This window comes from Podarcis gaigeae (genome assembly GCF_964106915.1).
Source record: "Podarcis gaigeae genome assembly, chromosome: 13".
Taxonomy (NCBI): domain Eukaryota; kingdom Metazoa; phylum Chordata; class Lepidosauria; order Squamata; family Lacertidae; genus Podarcis; species Podarcis gaigeae.
In genome coordinates this window covers 5,666,183-5,682,723 of record NC_139689.1, presented here as the reverse complement: position 1 = coordinate 5,682,723, position 16,541 = coordinate 5,666,183, and the positions used below count along the sequence as shown (strand labels likewise).

The following is a 16,541-nucleotide window of genomic DNA, read 5'->3' as shown; positions in this document are numbered from 1 at the left end:
AAAAGGGTTAGCGTAACCTCTTGTTTGCTAGTAAAACTGAATTACTGCATCGCGAAATGATGTGTGTTTGGAAAGGTCCAGACTAGGACCTGGGAGACCGGGGTTCAAATTCCATCCAGCCATGCCAATCACTCTCTCTCGGTCTAATGTACCTTCACAGGGTTGTTGCACAAATAAAACGAGGAGTCATAGGAACACAGTATTGTAGATTTGGAAGTACTCCAAGGGACATTTAGTCCACCGCGCTGCTGCTCAGAGGGAAGGTGGGGTACAAATACAGTGGTACCTCGGGTTACATGCTCTTCAGGTTACAGACCTTCAGGTTACTAACCCAGAAATAGTGCTTCAGGTTAAGAACTGTGTTTCAGGATGAGAACAGAAATTGTACTCCGGCGGCACGGCAGCAGCAGGAGGCCCCATTAGCTAAAGTGGTACCTCAGGTTAAGAACGGACCTCCGGAACAAATTAAGTACAGTGGTACCTCGCAAGACGAAAGAGTTTTCCGTTTTTTGAGTCGTTCCACAAGACGAATTTCGCTATGGGCTTGCTTCGCAAGACGTTTCGTCTTGTTTCCTTTTTCTTAAAGCCGCTAATAGCTGTGCTTCGCAAGACGAAAAAACCGCAAGACGAAGAGACTTGCGGAACGGATTAATTTCGTATTGCGAGGCACCACTGTACTTAACCCGAGGTACCACTGTACAGCCTCACTGGCTACTTTTCATGTCTTATTTTAGAAGGCAGTTGGGGCACTACATGCAACTGCTGTGTTACCCCCCCCCCCCCGTGAGAATTAGCCATTTCCATTGAATATTCTATTTATGCTTTTAATTCTTGAAATTCTCTCTCCCATCGTGGAGCTCCATGCAGCATACACAAAATCTCTGCTTTCCTGCACTGACAAACACAGGTCTGCAAGCATAACTTCCACGCCTTGCTTTCCTCTTCTGACCCATTTCCCCAAGCTCTCTTTTGGAAAGTCCAAAGGAAGAGTTTATGGCAGGGCGGGGCGCCTGGGCAGAGAAAGTACATGTATACTCAGCCCGCGCCACCACCCCCAGCATAACAATGAGTCCTCTGTGTCAAGTGCCAAGCCAAACCCCACCCATCTGTTTCTGCGCTTTGAGGAAATCGGAAATAACCATCAAAAGTTTCAGCTGGACGAAGGAAGAGGAGGCCAAGCCAATCGAGTATATATAAAAAAATAATATTAGTTTTATTAAAGACGCAAACATCTCCGTAGGATAATGCCACAAGATCAATGTCTTAGAACGGTCTGGGTGACTGTGGGCCTGTTAAAAAGAGCTTTTCGGAGAGTAAGGATTAAAGGCCTTCAGTTCCAACAGAAGCAACATCCATTTTTCAATATGGACTATCAGTTCTTCCAGCAAGGCCCTCCAGGAGCAAAAAATAAAAAGAATAAAAAATTAAGACCCTACAATCATTTGAAAGAAAACCTTAAAACATAACCAAACCAAAATTCTTCCTGGGCCATCGCTCGGTTATGACCAGTCCCTCCTCATGTGTCCCTCCTCAGAGCTAGTTCACAGGCCCAGCGTTATAGACCGGAGGCAGCACCCGCCGCGAGTTGGCTTTCACCCAAGGGTGCTCCATCACACCCTGAAGCGGCAGTCGATCAGCCGGGTTGTGGCGCAGCAGCTTTGAAATCAAGTCCCGGGCGCCTTCTGTCACAAATGGGGGGAACTTCAGATCTACCTGTATTTGGGGTACGGGAGAGAGAGAAAAGGGAGTCAAGACCAGGAACCAGAGAAAAGCAGGCATGGGAGGATTTAGCAAGGAACAAACGCTTCCTCGGCTTCTGAACGCATTTCTCTCACACACACACTTGGAAAGACATCTCTGGTATTTGCATTGCTAACATATTTGGGCAGGAAGCAAGCGAGCTCCCGTTGCTCGGTCCCTGCTCCTGCCAACCTAGCAGTTCGAAAGCACGTCAAAGTGCAAGTAGATAAATAGGTACCACTCCGGTGGGAAGGTAAACGCCGTTTCTGTGCCCTGCTCTGGTTCGCCAGAAGCGGCTTAGTCATGCTGGCCACATGACCCGGAAGCTGTACGCCGGCTCCCTCGGCCAATAAAGCAAGATGAGCGCCGCAACCCCAGAGTTGGCCATGACTGGACCTAATGGTCAGGGGTCCCTTTACCTTTTAAGAAGGCTCTGTACAATGATCTGCTAAATATTCAGGGTCTTTAGAGGGTCCTCTTAAGAATCTCTCTAGAATTGTAGACTTTGATGGTACTTCCTCTGGCTTTCTATCCCAAAGAGTGTCAAGTTGTACTATTGCTGGCATCCGTCTCAAGAGACAATGGAGTGCGCCTCCAGGGGTGAAGTCGAACGGCTGCAGTAGCAGCACCAAAGTGACCTTCCTGGGGCGCAAGCCCGGGCAGTGTGTCTTGAGGTCCTGGGCTGCCCTCTCGTCTTGGCTGATGTGGTCCAAAGGAAAGCAGAGCAAGATGTTTGGCACCAGCCTGGCTGCAAGAGTTGCTGTAAGTACAAGGGCTACAAGGCCCCATCCAACCATCTTAGGGACTCCACTCCAGATGTGTGTCTTGTTTACTCCTTAGCCATTTATTCTCTCAAAGATGTCCCCCAAGGCAGTGGAGGTTTAGCATTGTTATAAAAATTTAAAAGTCTTTGATACAGTGGTACCTCGGGTTACATACGCTTCAGGTTACAGATTCCGCTAACCCATAAATAGTGCTTCAGGTTAAGAACTTTGCTTCAGGATGAGAAGAGAAATTGTGCTCCGGCGGCGCGGCAGCAGCAGCAGGCCCCATTAGCTAAAGTGGTGCTTCAGGTTAAGAACAGTTTCAGGTAAAGAACGGACCTCTGGAATGAATTAAGTACTTAACCCGAGGTACCACTGTATATAATAAATGTTCATAAATGTACCAAGCAAACACGTACATAAATATATAAACCACATGTCTGGAGCAGCACAGGAAGACAGTCCTGAAACCGTTTTGACTCCCAAGCTGACCAAATGTTTCTCTGCAAGGAGGGAGGAGGTGGGAAAAAAAACACCCCTTCCTTGTTACAGGAATTTAGTAACCACCATCTCAAAGGAATGCGCAGACTGCCAGGAAAGGGAATCAGATGGGGCATTATCAGATAACCTGGCAGACAGGAAAAACAACAACATTCAAATTTCTGTTGTAGACCACCTTTTCTGTGATGTAGGGATGATGTTTGTGGGGGGTGGTCTTGGGTTACACCCCTTCTGTGATGTATGTATGATGTATGGAGGGGTGGTCTGGAGCTCCAGGGCAGGGAATTTAAAATTAAAATAAGGGCAGGCACATCTTGGTTCTGGGTCCTCCTCCTTTCCTGCGTGTGAGGGGAGCACTCTGTTGCAACAGCTTTAATAAAGGCTTACTAGCTGCTTTGCTTCTCAATATTCTCTGGTTGGCCTCTGTTATTTTCTCCTCCCAACAGGGAACCCACGTATGGACTCTATACAGGCTCTTGAATACCCCAGGGTAGATTTTGTTTAGAGCAGCACCAAGCTTTCCTTCTCCAAGATGGGCTACTTTCACAGGTGGACGAGCCCCATCTGCCTCTCAATTTCCTCTACAGGACGTGCAGGAATCCCCTACTGTGCACAGAGAAGTACTGCAAGGAAGCTGCCATGCTTTCCAATAACCCTTCTTCCAAAATGGGGTAATGGAAGCAGTCATACCCACTAAATCCAATCTATGCCAGCAAGCCTGTGCCATTCAACCCAAGTAGATCTTCCTGGAGGGAGGGCTGTGCCATATTACATCATCCTCCCTAGATCGCTGTACCCCTCTCCCCAGGTACCTTTCCCTATTCTGAATTATCACAAGACATGGTGGAAGGGAGATTCGCTTCATAAGACGCATAGACATTTCCCCTTACTTTTTAGGAGGAAAAACGTGCGTCTTACTGAGCCAAAATACGGTAATCAGTGTTGCCGACCCCGGGTGGCCCACTCCATTCTGAAGCAGCAAGAACTGGCCCTATGCTTTTCACCAGTTCTTCTGCCACATAAGCTCCTAGTCCTCGTGCTTTTGTCTCTTCCTCTTCCCCCCTCCCTCTTTTGCACCCCTTCTTGGGACAACCCCCTTTGGGGCTAGAGCCCTCCGGTGCTAGGAGCTTGAGGCTAGCAGAACCCTCCTGCTGCAACCCAGCAACTCTGCACGGAAATGGCTGGCATGAATGACAATTGTGGACGAACTGTGAAGCCGACTGCGAAGCTCACCGATACAATGCGGCGATACGTCTCCGGGGCGGAGGCGGTCTCGAAGGGGGGGTGCCCCACCAGGAACTCGTAACACAGGATCCCGATGCACCAGTGGTCCACCTTCTCGTTGTGTGGTTTGCCTTCAATCATCTCAGGGGGCAGGTAGTCCATAGTCCCACACATGGTCTTTCTCCTGGGGCAGAGCAGGAGATCAAGGGCGGTTAAGAGCTGAAGGGATCTGGGGCAGCGCAGTGGAGAACTAGGGCCTCAGATATCCCAAGCCCACCAGGGCGAACCAAACCAAGAGCGTCCCCCTTACCTGAGCGAGGGGGCATGCACGGACCAGCCGAAATCAGCAATCTTCAGTTCCCCCTTCAGCCCCATAAGCAGGTTCTCCGGCTTGATGTCACGGTGAATGACCTTCTTGCTGTGACAGTAGAGCAGGGCATCAGCCAGTTCTTCCATGTACTGCAGAGGTGAAGCAAAGAAGGGTCCGTTGCGTACATCTTGGGACACCAGTGCCTTGCTATCCGAGAGAGACTTGAACCCACCGCCCTGCTCCTTTGGTGCCCTGGGTAACCTCAAACTGCATCCTTTGAATGACAGCCAAACAGATCAGCCACGTACCTACGGGACCGCCTCTTCTGGTATGCTCCACGGAGGACCTTAAGGTCCACAAATAACAACACTTTGGTGGTCCCGAGCCTCAGGGGAGGTTAGATTGGTTTCAACTAGGGCCAGGGCCTTTTCAGCACTGGCCCCGACATGGTGGAACGCTCTGTCACAAGAGACCAGGGCCCTGCGGGACTTGACATCTTTCCGCAGGGCCTGCAAGACAGAACTGTTCTGCCTGGCCTTCGGTTTGGACTCAGTCTGACCCTTATGTTTCCATCCCCTTATGGTCTTGATTTATCAGCTACTTTAAAATGAGGCTGCATTTTAACCTGTATTTTAAATTGGGGTTTTTTTTCTTTTCTTTTCCTCCCCTCTCTTTTCCTCCTATTATGTTTTTACTGTGATTTTATTGGTGTTAGCCGCCCTGAGCCCGGCTCTGGCTGGGGAGGGAGGGGTATAAATAATAATAATAATAATAATAATAATAATAATTATGCCAGCTCCAGCTGGTGCACCCACGATGACCGTTCTTGTACAGGCATAGCCTGGCCAGGATGATTCATGCACTGATAACCTCAAGGTTTGATTAATGCAAACAAACTATTGCCAGCACCAGTTCTTAAAAGCTTACACTGGCTGCCCATATGTTACTGGCCCCGTTCAAGATTCTTGTATATAATTTACTAGATTAGAGTCTTAAGGACACCTTAAAGACCAGCTGATCTCTGCATGTTCAGGGGAGGTTATTAGTGATCCTCCATGGTTCAAATGTTTGGCTTATAACCACCAAAAACCCAACCCCGTGGAAGCTAGTCCCAGACTGGGATTAGGCTAGACCCCTCCCTGAACTTTAGGCCCTTGGCAAAGGCTTTTCTATTTCAGCACGAGTGTTAAGCACGGTCTCAGTTTATAGTGTTTATTAACAGTAGGAATAGTAATCTCCCTTCTGCTTCAGTCACAGCAGTCACTATGGAGAAATTATCTTAATAACATAGATTGTAGTATATACCCTGTGGATGTAAGCTATATCTGCAAGGTAAAAGATTTTCCAAGTCTGTTATGATCCAGGTGCTAAGTTTTGTCATCCACGCGAATTTACACTTGCAAATATTTTTTAAATGTTTCCAATAATAACAACAGGGACGCGGGTGGCACTGTGGTCTAAACCACTGAGCCTCTTGGGCTTGCCGATCAGAAAGTCGGCGGTTCGAATCACCGCGACGGGGTGAGCTCCTGTTGCTCGGTCCTTGCTCCTGCCAACCTAGCAGTTCGAAAAACGTCAAAGTGCAAGTAGATAAATAGATACCGCTCCGGCGGGAGGTAAACGGCGTTTCCGTGCGCTGCTCTGGTTCGCCAGAAGCGGCTTAGTCCTGCTGGCCACATGACCCAGAAAAACTGTCTGTGAACAAACGCCGGCTCCCTCGGCCAGTAAAGCGAGATGAGTGCCGCAACCCTAGAGTCATCTGCGACTGGACTTAACTGTCAGGGGTCCTTTACGTTTTAATAATAACAGCAATAATAATAACGTTTTCTCATTCAAGATTGGACATTAATTGCTCTTATTCAATGTAGAGGTTTTCTTTAAATCAACAGTTCATATACGCCAGCCATGTCCAACTGGTTGATTGTGGGGCATCCCTGGTCGATCCTCAACAACTTTGGTGAAGGCTCCCCCCCAAAAAAACCTCAACAACTTAGGTCAATCCAATCGGTAGATCATTGCCAGTTGTTGTTTTTTATAGTGGGAGTAGATCACAGTCTCTTGGGAGTTGGACGCGCCTAATGTACAGCCATTTAGCCAGTGGCTTTCTGGGCTTTCCAACAGAAGACATTCCTAGCCCTACCTGGGAATGCCACCAGGGACCATTTTGGGGCAATGCTCTCCTGCTGAGCCACGGCAACATCTTCCTGCCAATGCATGGGCCCCCAAGCTGTTATTTAACCTCTGAGCCCAGGCTCACCGTGGCGCTCCTCTGCTCATCGAAACGCCGGTGTTTCTGCAGTTCTTTGTAGAGCTCCCCGCGAGGGGCATACTCCAGGATCAGGTATACACGCTTCCGGTCGTGGAAGTAGTTGTAAAGGCGAAGGATATTGGGGTGGCTGCAGGAAAGGGGAGGCGCGTTAGAATCTACGACCGGGAAGCGGCAGGAAAGGAAAGAGACATTAAAGTATAGGTAGGCAAACTAAAGCCCGGGGGCCGGATCCAGCCCAATCGCCTTCTCAATCTGTCCCGCGGACAGTTCAGGAATCAGCATGTTTTTACAGTGCTTTTATTTAAAATGCATCTCTGGGTTATTTGTGGGACCTGCCTGATGTTTTTACCTGAGTAGAATGTGAGCTTTTATTTAAAATGCATCTCTGGGTTATTTGTGGGGCATAGGAATTCGTTCACCCCCCCCCCAAAAAAATATAGTCCGGCCCCCCACAAGGTCTGAGGGACAGTGGACCGGCCCCCTGCTGAAATGGTTTGCTGACCCCTGCATTAAAGGAATGAAGATCCATGGGGCCACACAATTGGCAGCTTTTAATTTAATGGCATTCTTTCACGGCTTTTTTTCTTTTTGTTTGCCAGCTCTTTGCGAGGGACAGAAATGTAACAAACAACGTCATCTGTACAGCCGGAAACTGACAGGATTTTAGGGACAACAGCTTCTACATCCTTGGCCGTTTTTGTCCTTGATGCTCACAAGAAGCATCAACAGTTAAAACTATTATGAACTTGGAGGCCCAGGGGCCTTTGGTCTTTCGCAGTACCTGAGGTGACACTGGATTTCAATCTCCCGCCGCAGCTGATGTTCCACGCACTCCTTCTCCATTTGGGATTTGAAGAGCACCTTCAGCGCCACAATGAACTTGGATTCTTTCTCCCGAGCCAGGTAGACGTTCCCAAACTTGCCTTTGCCCAGAGGACGCCCAATCTCAAAGTCATCAATGGTGAATAAGCGCCTGGAGAGGGGAGAACAAGTTAGCTGCATCATGTTGCAAGGAGGGGATGGGCACCTTGAAACCCTATTGTTCCCCGCAGGGAGACTCTCCTGGCACCATCACTACATACCTTTAGGTACCAGGCAAAAACATCCCTCTTCTCCCAGGCCTTCGGCTCATTAAGCAATCCATGGCCTTTCGAAGTGGCAGGGTATTGTTTCGGTTTGATATTACAGTCGTACCTTGGAAGTCGAACGGAATCCGTTCCGGAAGTCCGTTCGACTTCCAAAACGTTTGAAAACCAAATCGTAACTTCTGATTGGCTGCAGGAAGCTCCTGTTGGGAAACTGTGTACGTGCAGCTACTCACACAGTGTCAGTTAAGGTTTGGCAAACAGCCAGAAGGTCATGTGAAGGAGTAAGTCTTCCTGGTGATAACAGACGCATGGAGACAGCTCCCTGATTGTCAAGCTCTCTCAAGGGAGTGATAATTCATGGCCTACTAACTGGAATGTGTTAGTTCTGGAGTTCAGTGTTCAGTGGTTCAGTGTAAGAGTTGTGTGAGAGAGCTAGCAAAAGATCCAAGTTCTGCTCCTGTAAATAGTCTACTGTATATAAACACCTAACTACAAGTTCCTGGTTCCTGCTTCATCTATTCTGTCTGCAGCCAATTGCTTCCGTTTCTTTCTGCGTTTACTCTGCTAGGTCTGGCTAAGGTCTTGCAACTAGTCAGAAAGTTGCAAAACACCAAATAGGTTTTGCCAATCAGAAGCCGTGGAAGCCCTGTTGGATGTTCGGGTTCCAAAAGAACGTTTGGAAACCAGAACAATCACTTCCGGGTTTGTGGCGTTTGGGAGCCAAAATGTCTGAGTTCCAGGGCGTTCGGGATCCAAGTTACGCCTGTATATCTTTGTGTTTTTATATTTAAACTGCTCTGGGATCTTCGGCTAAAGAGCGGGGTAGAAATTTAGTAAGTACCATATTTTTTGCTCTATAACATGCACCCGACCATAACACGCACATAGTTTTTAGAGGAGGAAAACAAGAAAAAAAATATTCTAAATGAAACAGTGGATGTATGATTTTTGTGGTTCATGCTGTGGCCACAGACATGTGATCTGACAGTGAGTTTGGAGTAGCCCAATGCAAAAAAACCTGAGGATCCACGTGTATCCATGCTTTGTAACCCCGTTTTTGCACCACTGCGGCCCCAGGCAACAGTGTGTGTGTGATTTTTTTGGTGCAAGAGGTAGCCATGGACATGTTATGTGATCTGATGGTGAATTTGGGGTGACCCAGTGCAAAAATCCTGAGGATCCATGCGGATCTGTGCTTTGTAACCACGTTTTAAGTGGGGAGGGAAGGAAAAGCACTCAAGGGACAAGGAGAAGGATGCTGCTAATAATGCAGAAGAGGGGTATAAGGGGAGAAGGCTCCTCTCCTCTCCCACTTTGCTCCTTTAAAGCAAGCAGGCTCTCTGTCCCTCTCTCCTCCGCACTCAGCGGCTCTTCTCCTGCTTTGCTGTTTCAAAGTGAGCCACGGAGGAGGGAAGGAAGGGGAACCATGGATCCTCTGCTCACGACTGCAGCAGATCCCACCCCCCGCCGGCATTCCCTCCATAACACGCACAGACATTTCCCCTTACTTTCTAGGAGGAAAAAAGGGAGTGTTATGGTGCAAAAAATACGGTAAATAAACATGGCTAGCCAGAGAACGCAAGCCCCAACCCATTCCCAAGTCCAGAAACAGATTCGCAACCGCCAGCTTTCTGAAACCAGTAACAACCAGTGACAAGGGAACTCACTCCGGGCCTTCCTTTGGCGGCTGAGCCATGGATCCGGACTCAATAGGGACCCTGCCTGCGACAGCTGTGGAAACAGAAAACAAAGTCATCCATAACACAGCAAGACCAACACAAGCCCCAGCATCCTCTACGACAAGCAGTCTGGGGGAAACCCCAAAGCAATGGGGTGCATCCGAGGCCATTTCAGCAGCACAGGAATCAGTGAGAGACATGTTACAGAAAAATCTAAGTGCGAGGCTGCTCAGTCACCCAATTTGTCGGGCAGAGTCCGTGGGCCCCTGCGGAATAAAGGAAGGAGTCCAGCCACCAACCGGAGCAAATAGCTGTAGACCAAAGTTTATTGCGCAACAGGTTCAAAGAGGAATTTTGAACCCTGAAGATGGGGTGACAATGACTTTTAAAACTTTCCCACCATATCCCAGAATACAGTTCGTACAGCATCATTGATACATCACTGTCATGTCACAAAAGGGGAGGGGTAGACAGGGGTTACAACCACAGGGTGGTGCTGTGGGTTAAACCACAGAGCCTAGAGCCTGCCGATCAGAAGGTCAGCGGTTCGAATCCCTGCGACGGGGTGAGCTCCCGTTGCTCGGTCCCTGCTCCTGCCAACCTAGCAGTTCAAAAGCACGTCAAAGTACAAGTAGGTAAATAGGTACCACTTCAGCAGGAAGGTAAACGGCGTTTCCGTGCGCTGCCAGTAGTGGCTTAGTCCTGCTGGCCACATGACCCGGAAGCTGTACACTGGCTCCCTCAGCCAATAAAGCAAGATGAGCGCCGCAACCCCAGAATCGGTCACGACTGGACTGGTCAGGGGTCCCTTTACCTTTACTAGACAGGGGTTACACTAGTTTAACCTTGGCAAACATGTCCAGACAAGTCCTTGATACAAGATTAGCACAAGCAGACATGTCAGGGCAAGACTCAGGTATAAGATTAGCAGAGGCAAACACCTCTGAAGTCCCACCACACAAAGAACAAAAAAACTTCTTTTGCATCTCTGGACCCCTTGGCAAGTCTGGTGATGGGTTTAGGCTTTCCTTGGCCAACAATCAGCTCAGCAATTGTCACTTCTGGGCACTTCCTGGGGTAGGAGGAGTGTATACATGTCCTCACGCTTGGGGAGGTGGTGTAGCCTTATGAGGCTTTGCCCTCGGGTGGGAAAAATATTGCGCCTGGGAAAGGGAAGTGGGAGTCAACAGAAGACACTCAAGGAATAGTTTCGGAGAAAAGGCTTTTATTTCTACCATCCATGAACTGGTAGAAGGAGCAAGTGTGATAAGTCACAAAAAGCATGCACGAAGTTCACAGTCCTGTGCACAAGCATATATACCCCTTTCCAGTTCCCTCCCCCTTTCTCCCCCTTCCAGAGTCCTGCCCCATGAGTTCCTCTGAGCATGAACAGAGAGCTGTCTTGGGACTATTGTGGACTCTTGGCGCCCTTCCCAGGAAAGGGGTTTCAGAGTGTTCAGATATGTTTCAATCTCTTGTTCTGGCATGGTTCCCGGACAGAAAGCAAGTTGCAATGTGAAAACAAAAAAAATTCCTTCCAGTAGCACCTTAAAGACCAACTAAGTTAGTTCTTCGTATGAGCTTTCGTGTGCATGCAAGAACTAACTTAGTTGTTCTTTAAGGTGCTACTGGAAGGATTTTTTTTTTGTTTCGACTATGGCAGACCAACACGGCTACCTATCTGTAAGTTGCAATGTGGTTCTTTAGCAAGGCCAGAAGGCATCAGAAAGGCCTGAGAAACAATGGACTGTTCTCTACCTTTGTTACAGCAGAGGGGAATGTTTCTGATGCTTAGCTGCTGAGAAAATGATTTTGAAAAGCTTTGAGCCTGCTTTGGTGGGGGGTGACTTCGGGCCTAGGTGAGGTCACCTGTCCTCACCTTCCTTCATTGGCAGGAAAAAGAGTCATTTTTGCAAGGGCAAAATAGTGTTGAAATGGAGGAAACTGGCAAAGGAGTTGATATTATATGATTGTTAAAGCTAGGTAACTTCCCCGAGCTGTCAAGGATACATTTATGCATAATATTTCTAACATTTAACAACTTTAAATATGTGCTCCCCCCCCCCCCCCCGTAATTTCCGTAGCAGACATTTCCAAAAATTTCCAGAAAGCAGACCAGGTCTTACCCATATTCTGGGCACCCGAATCCTTTGGGCCTTTCTTTGTGCTGCTGGAAATAGCTCTGTGGGCCAAAAGCGATCCAGAAGGAGTGATAGAGGATGGAGTGTTGGTATCTTTACAGGCAACCCGCTGAGCACTTGTCATGTTGTTCACCCGATACTGCAGGAAAGGGACAACGCAATCAAGAAATAGGAGAGGCTGCAGCAAGAGTTAGGGACTCTCCTCCATTAGCCCCATTCAAGGTCACATTTCGTGGTTTTTAAATGAAGACGTACACACAGCCCTGTGTGCAAAGACAGAAAATCAGTGTATTTTGTATCAATAGGTTTTCTGAAACACTCCAGTGATCTGATTTAAGTTGCTTATGTACTTTTACTTTTAATCTTTTGTTGGAAGCCGCCCAGAGTGGCTGGGGAAACCCAACCAGGTGGACGGGGTATAAATAACACATCACCGTATTTTTCGCTCTATAAGACGCACCAGACCACAAGATGCACCTAGTTTATGGAGGAGAACAAGAAAAAAAAAATTCTGAATCTCAGAAGCCAGAACAGCAAGAGGGATCGCTGCGCAGTGAAAGCAGCAATCCCTCTTGCTGTTCTGGCTTCTGGGATAGCTGCGCAGCCTGCATTCGCCCCATAAGACGCGCACACATTTCCCCTTACATTTTAGGAGGGGAAAAGTGAGTCTTATAGAGCAAAAAATACGGTAATTATTATTATTACTTGTATTTTGTGAGCAGAGCAAATAACTTTGAAACTGCCGGGTTTGTCTAGTATTAATTGTCTTTAAAACTGACATCCATCCACTGTTACCAATGAACTTATGAAATGGGAAAATTTCCATGGAAAAGTAAAATAACGGAGAATGCTCCCCCTCACATAATTGGTTATATACCTTCATTTGAAGCCCCATTAATAAATGTGATACTAGTAAAAGCCACAATTTAGAGCCCACAGGCTACCAGACACAGACACACATGATAGGACTTCTGTCAAGAGCAGAAGATAAGGTCAAAGACTAGTCATCCAATTTTTGTCTGTTACACATACAGTAGTACCTCAAGTTACGAACTTAATTCGTTCCAGAGGTCCGTTCTCAACCCAAAACCATTCTTAACCTGGGACGCACTTTCCCTAATGGGGCCTCCCGCCGCCACCACGCGATTTTTGTTCTCATCCTGGGGCAAAGTTCTCAACCCGAGGTACTACTTCCGGGTTAGCAGAGTTTGTAACCCGAGGTACCACTGTACTCAATTTAACTCACCACCCCAATAAAGATTCCTTCACCACCCATCACAACAGTTGACACGTATCGTTTTCCCAGCAGTGGCAGATATAGGCAAAGACTTACTTTGGAAAGGCTATACATACTGCTCAGATTTTCCTTATTTGCCATCTTGGATCACAAGAGGATCTGAAAGACCATCAGATCTCAGAATCCTCTGAGGGAGAGACAGAACGGCTCTGGTGTCCAGCACCAAGTCAGAAAGATTGTGACCAAAATTACCGCAGCTCCAGTATTGAATCCCAAGAATCACTCTGCAAAGGGTAAACAGATATCATGCTGTAGAACTGAACCAATTTTAGGAAATCTAGGTGCCAAATGGCTTGTCGGTGCCAAATCAGAACATCCAGTCACCATTTTTTATTTTAAAAAGCAACACCTCTTATTTATTTTTCCAGAAAGCACGAACTAATACGCGATTCACATCTGACACATTGTTAATATCACCCTTTTAACAAAAACTGTTAATACATGTTTAATTTTGTGTCCACAATAAAAATACAGTTGTACCTCCATTTACATAATCGGAGGGTTACATGAACTTTGGGATGCGCGCGGGTCAAACCCGGAAGTATTTTACTGGGTTTTGTTACGTGCGCATGTGCAGAAGCGGTCCTCAGGTTGTGGAAACCTCGGGATCTGACTGGACCTCCGGAACGGATCCCGTCCACAATTGGAGGTACCACTGTATTGGCACAATACCTCAGTTTTCAAAAGACTATTTTTATTGTTCAATTCTGGCCTTCTAATACGCCCTGTAGCAACATCCACCCACAGCTATACAGTGGTACCTTGGTTTACAAACTTAATCTGTTCCGGAAGTCCATTCTTAAACCAAAGTGTTCTTAAACCAAGGCGTGCTTTCCCATAGTAGCAGGGGACTCAATTTACATATGTAACACCCTCAACAGGAAGCAAAACCTGTTTTTATTTCCAGGCAAAGTTCACAAATCAAAACACCTACTTCCGGGTTTGCAGCATTCTTAATCCAATATGTTCATAAACTAAGGTGTTCTTAAACCAAGGCACCACTGTACTATACCGACTGATTCTTTTAAAGTAGCAAGGGAATACCTTTGTATCCCTCCACCTGTTGTCAGCTGAGAGTTACTGAAAGCACTGCTACTGTGCTTGGTTTGGCAGCTTAAAGAGTGTCACACTCTTTAAGCACATTCATATATTTACAATAGAAAGGCACTGGGAAGAAAGAAGAATATTGTTTACTCCTTCTAAACATACAAATGGTTGTTTGCAGCACATGAAACTTTCAGGATAAAAAATAAGGATGTATGCTGCCCCAGTTTAGGCTCCATATTTGATCACACCATTATTAATGTGAGCACAGAACAATTGAATGCCTGAGTACAGGTACATGCATATGTCACAGCTTGCAATATAATTGCCTGAAGGGATGTTCCTGCAAGCTTTATTTTTGTGATAACTTGCTGACTTGCCTTGGGTAAGCTCCTGTTTGGGATAGGGGCATAGAGTCCATGTGCATACAGTCATTAATTTTTGAGAAAAGGTTCTGACAGAGCCTGGCAAAAATATTATTTCACTGCCTGAAATATTACTGTGAACAGATTTAGTGTGTGCTTAACGGCATGCCTTCCAGCTGCAAGAGAGTTCTCAATCACCTATACCTAACTATACATCAATATCCCTAAAAGTGGCATTCACGAATGCAACACCTAACAGTTAAATTCAATTACCTTAAGCATGTGTTGAAAAGCATTTCATACCCGGGGAAGTGCTATAGAAATTACAAGCAATAAACATACCTCCAAGTTAGTAGTCTGATGGCAAAATAATCCCCCCCCCCCCCGTGAGCTACTTTTCCCTTCTTCCTTTGAGGGTGGCTGGGGTTGGGGTTCTTGTTGTTTTTTGATACAATCCAGCAGTTTATAGACTTTATGAAACAAATATAAATGAGACCAACTATATGACGCTACTTTCTGCACACTGTTCTGGAATAAAGGTCTCATCTGCGCTATAAACATTAAAAAAAACCAGCACCATACCATCTCAAGCGGGGGCGTGGGGGACTGGGAAATGTAGATTGGCTAAGGGTGCTGCTGAATTATGAGACACCCCCCAAAAAAGAGATCTATAATTCCCAGAGCGGTTCCACAACCAATCCCTCCTCGCAGGGAACTCTCGAAGGGGGTCTCCTAACATCTCTCAGCACCCTTAGCAAACTATAGTTCCCAGGATTGGGGAGGGGGGAGATCTATGATTGTTTAAAGCACTATGAAGCTGCTTTCCTATGCATAGTGCGGATTGGGCCTTTACCAGCTCTACGCGGGGCTGCCCTTGAAGCTGTCCCAGAAACTCCAGCGGGTGCAGAATGCTGCAGCGAGGCTCCTCACGGGGTCCCTGCCATGGGAGCATATTCACCCAGTGCTTTTCCAGCTGCACTGGCTCCCAGTGGAGTATTCGGTCAGATTTAAGGTGCTGCTTTTGACCTTTAAAGCCCTTCACGGCCTAGGACCCTCGTACCTATGGGACCGCCTCTCTCAGTATGTCCCATAAGGTCCATAAATAGCAACACCTTAGAGGTCCCGGGCCCTAAGTCAGATTAGCCTCAACCAGAGGCAGGACCTTTTCAGCACTGGCTCCGGCCTGGTGGAACGCTCTGCCTCATGAGACCAGGGCCCTGCGGGATCTGATTTCTTTCCGCAGGGCCTGTAAGACAGAGTTGTTCCGCCTGGCCTTTGGCTTAGAATCAATTTGATTCCCTCCCCCTTTTTCTTTTTTCTTTCTCCTCCCATGATGAGATTGCTCCCTAATTGTTTTAATGTTGTATCTTAATCTTTTAAATTGTATTTTAATCAACTTGTTTTTATTATTGGTTAAATCAAAAAAATTCCTTCCAGTAGCACCTTAAAGACCAACTAAGTCAGTTCTTGGTATGAGCTTTCGTGTGCATGCACACTTATTCAGATTATTATTGGTTGTTAGCCGCCCTGAGCCCGGTCTTGGCTGGGGAGGGCGGGGTATATTATATATATATATATGTATATATGTATATATATATTTTACCCCGAGATCCACCCAGAGCCATTATCCACCCAACCCCAGCCTATGCATAGTGCATATATATATATATATATATATATGTATGTATATATATATTTTACCCCGAGATCCACCCAGAGCCATTATCCACCCAACCCCATGCAGCCCTGTGGCTCTCCTTGCAATACCAGATCCCAGTCTCCCATCAGGTCCGGGAGGGTGGGAGCCGCAGTCCTGAAGGGGGACACGGGGGATCCCCGTCCCTGCCCCGCCGACCCCTTTTTCCTCCCACCGGCCCGCGAGATTCCCTACCTGCCAGCCAACAGCCTCCCATCCGCGTCGCCGCAAAAACGCCTTTGCCTTCGCTTTTCAAATCTGCCCTCCCGAAGCCCTATTGGCTGCCGCCGCGTTCCAGACGCGCCTCCTAATTGGTTCTCAGAAGCCAGCAGCTCCGCCTCCCCTTCCGAAGGAGCGGGTATCCTGTTTTCTAATTGGCTAATGGAAGGGCCTCTCGCGCGCCTCTCCTGCCCTTTCCATTGG

The 16,541-nt window shown here is 47.3% G+C and overlaps 1 protein-coding gene across 4 annotated transcripts; it reads right to left on the bottom strand.

Moving 5' to 3' along the window:
* Positions 1-1,196: 1,196 nt before the first annotated feature.
* AURKB (aurora kinase B) lies at positions 1,197-16,541 on the bottom strand. Of its 4 annotated transcripts, none has more exons than XM_083706988.1 (10): positions 16,314-16,541; positions 14,696-14,736; positions 13,050-13,237; positions 11,702-11,979; positions 9,564-9,627; positions 7,590-7,781; positions 6,797-6,935; positions 4,540-4,688; positions 4,239-4,413; positions 1,197-1,713 (listed from the first exon to the last, which is right to left on the bottom strand). In XM_083706988.1, the coding sequence occupies exons 4-10, from the start codon at positions 11,838-11,840 to the stop codon at positions 1,537-1,539; spliced, it is 1,035 nt and encodes a 344-aa protein (XP_083563114.1). In that variant the 5' UTR covers positions 11,841-11,979; positions 13,050-13,237; positions 14,696-14,736; positions 16,314-16,541; the 3' UTR covers positions 1,197-1,536. The 4 variants fall into 4 exon arrangements, with proteins under 4 accessions (XP_083563114.1, XP_083563111.1, XP_083563112.1 ...); XM_083706985.1 differs by having other exon boundaries at positions 11,702-11,855; positions 16,314-16,539; XM_083706986.1 differs by lacking the exon at positions 16,314-16,541 and adding an exon at positions 16,190-16,302 and having other exon boundaries at positions 11,702-11,855.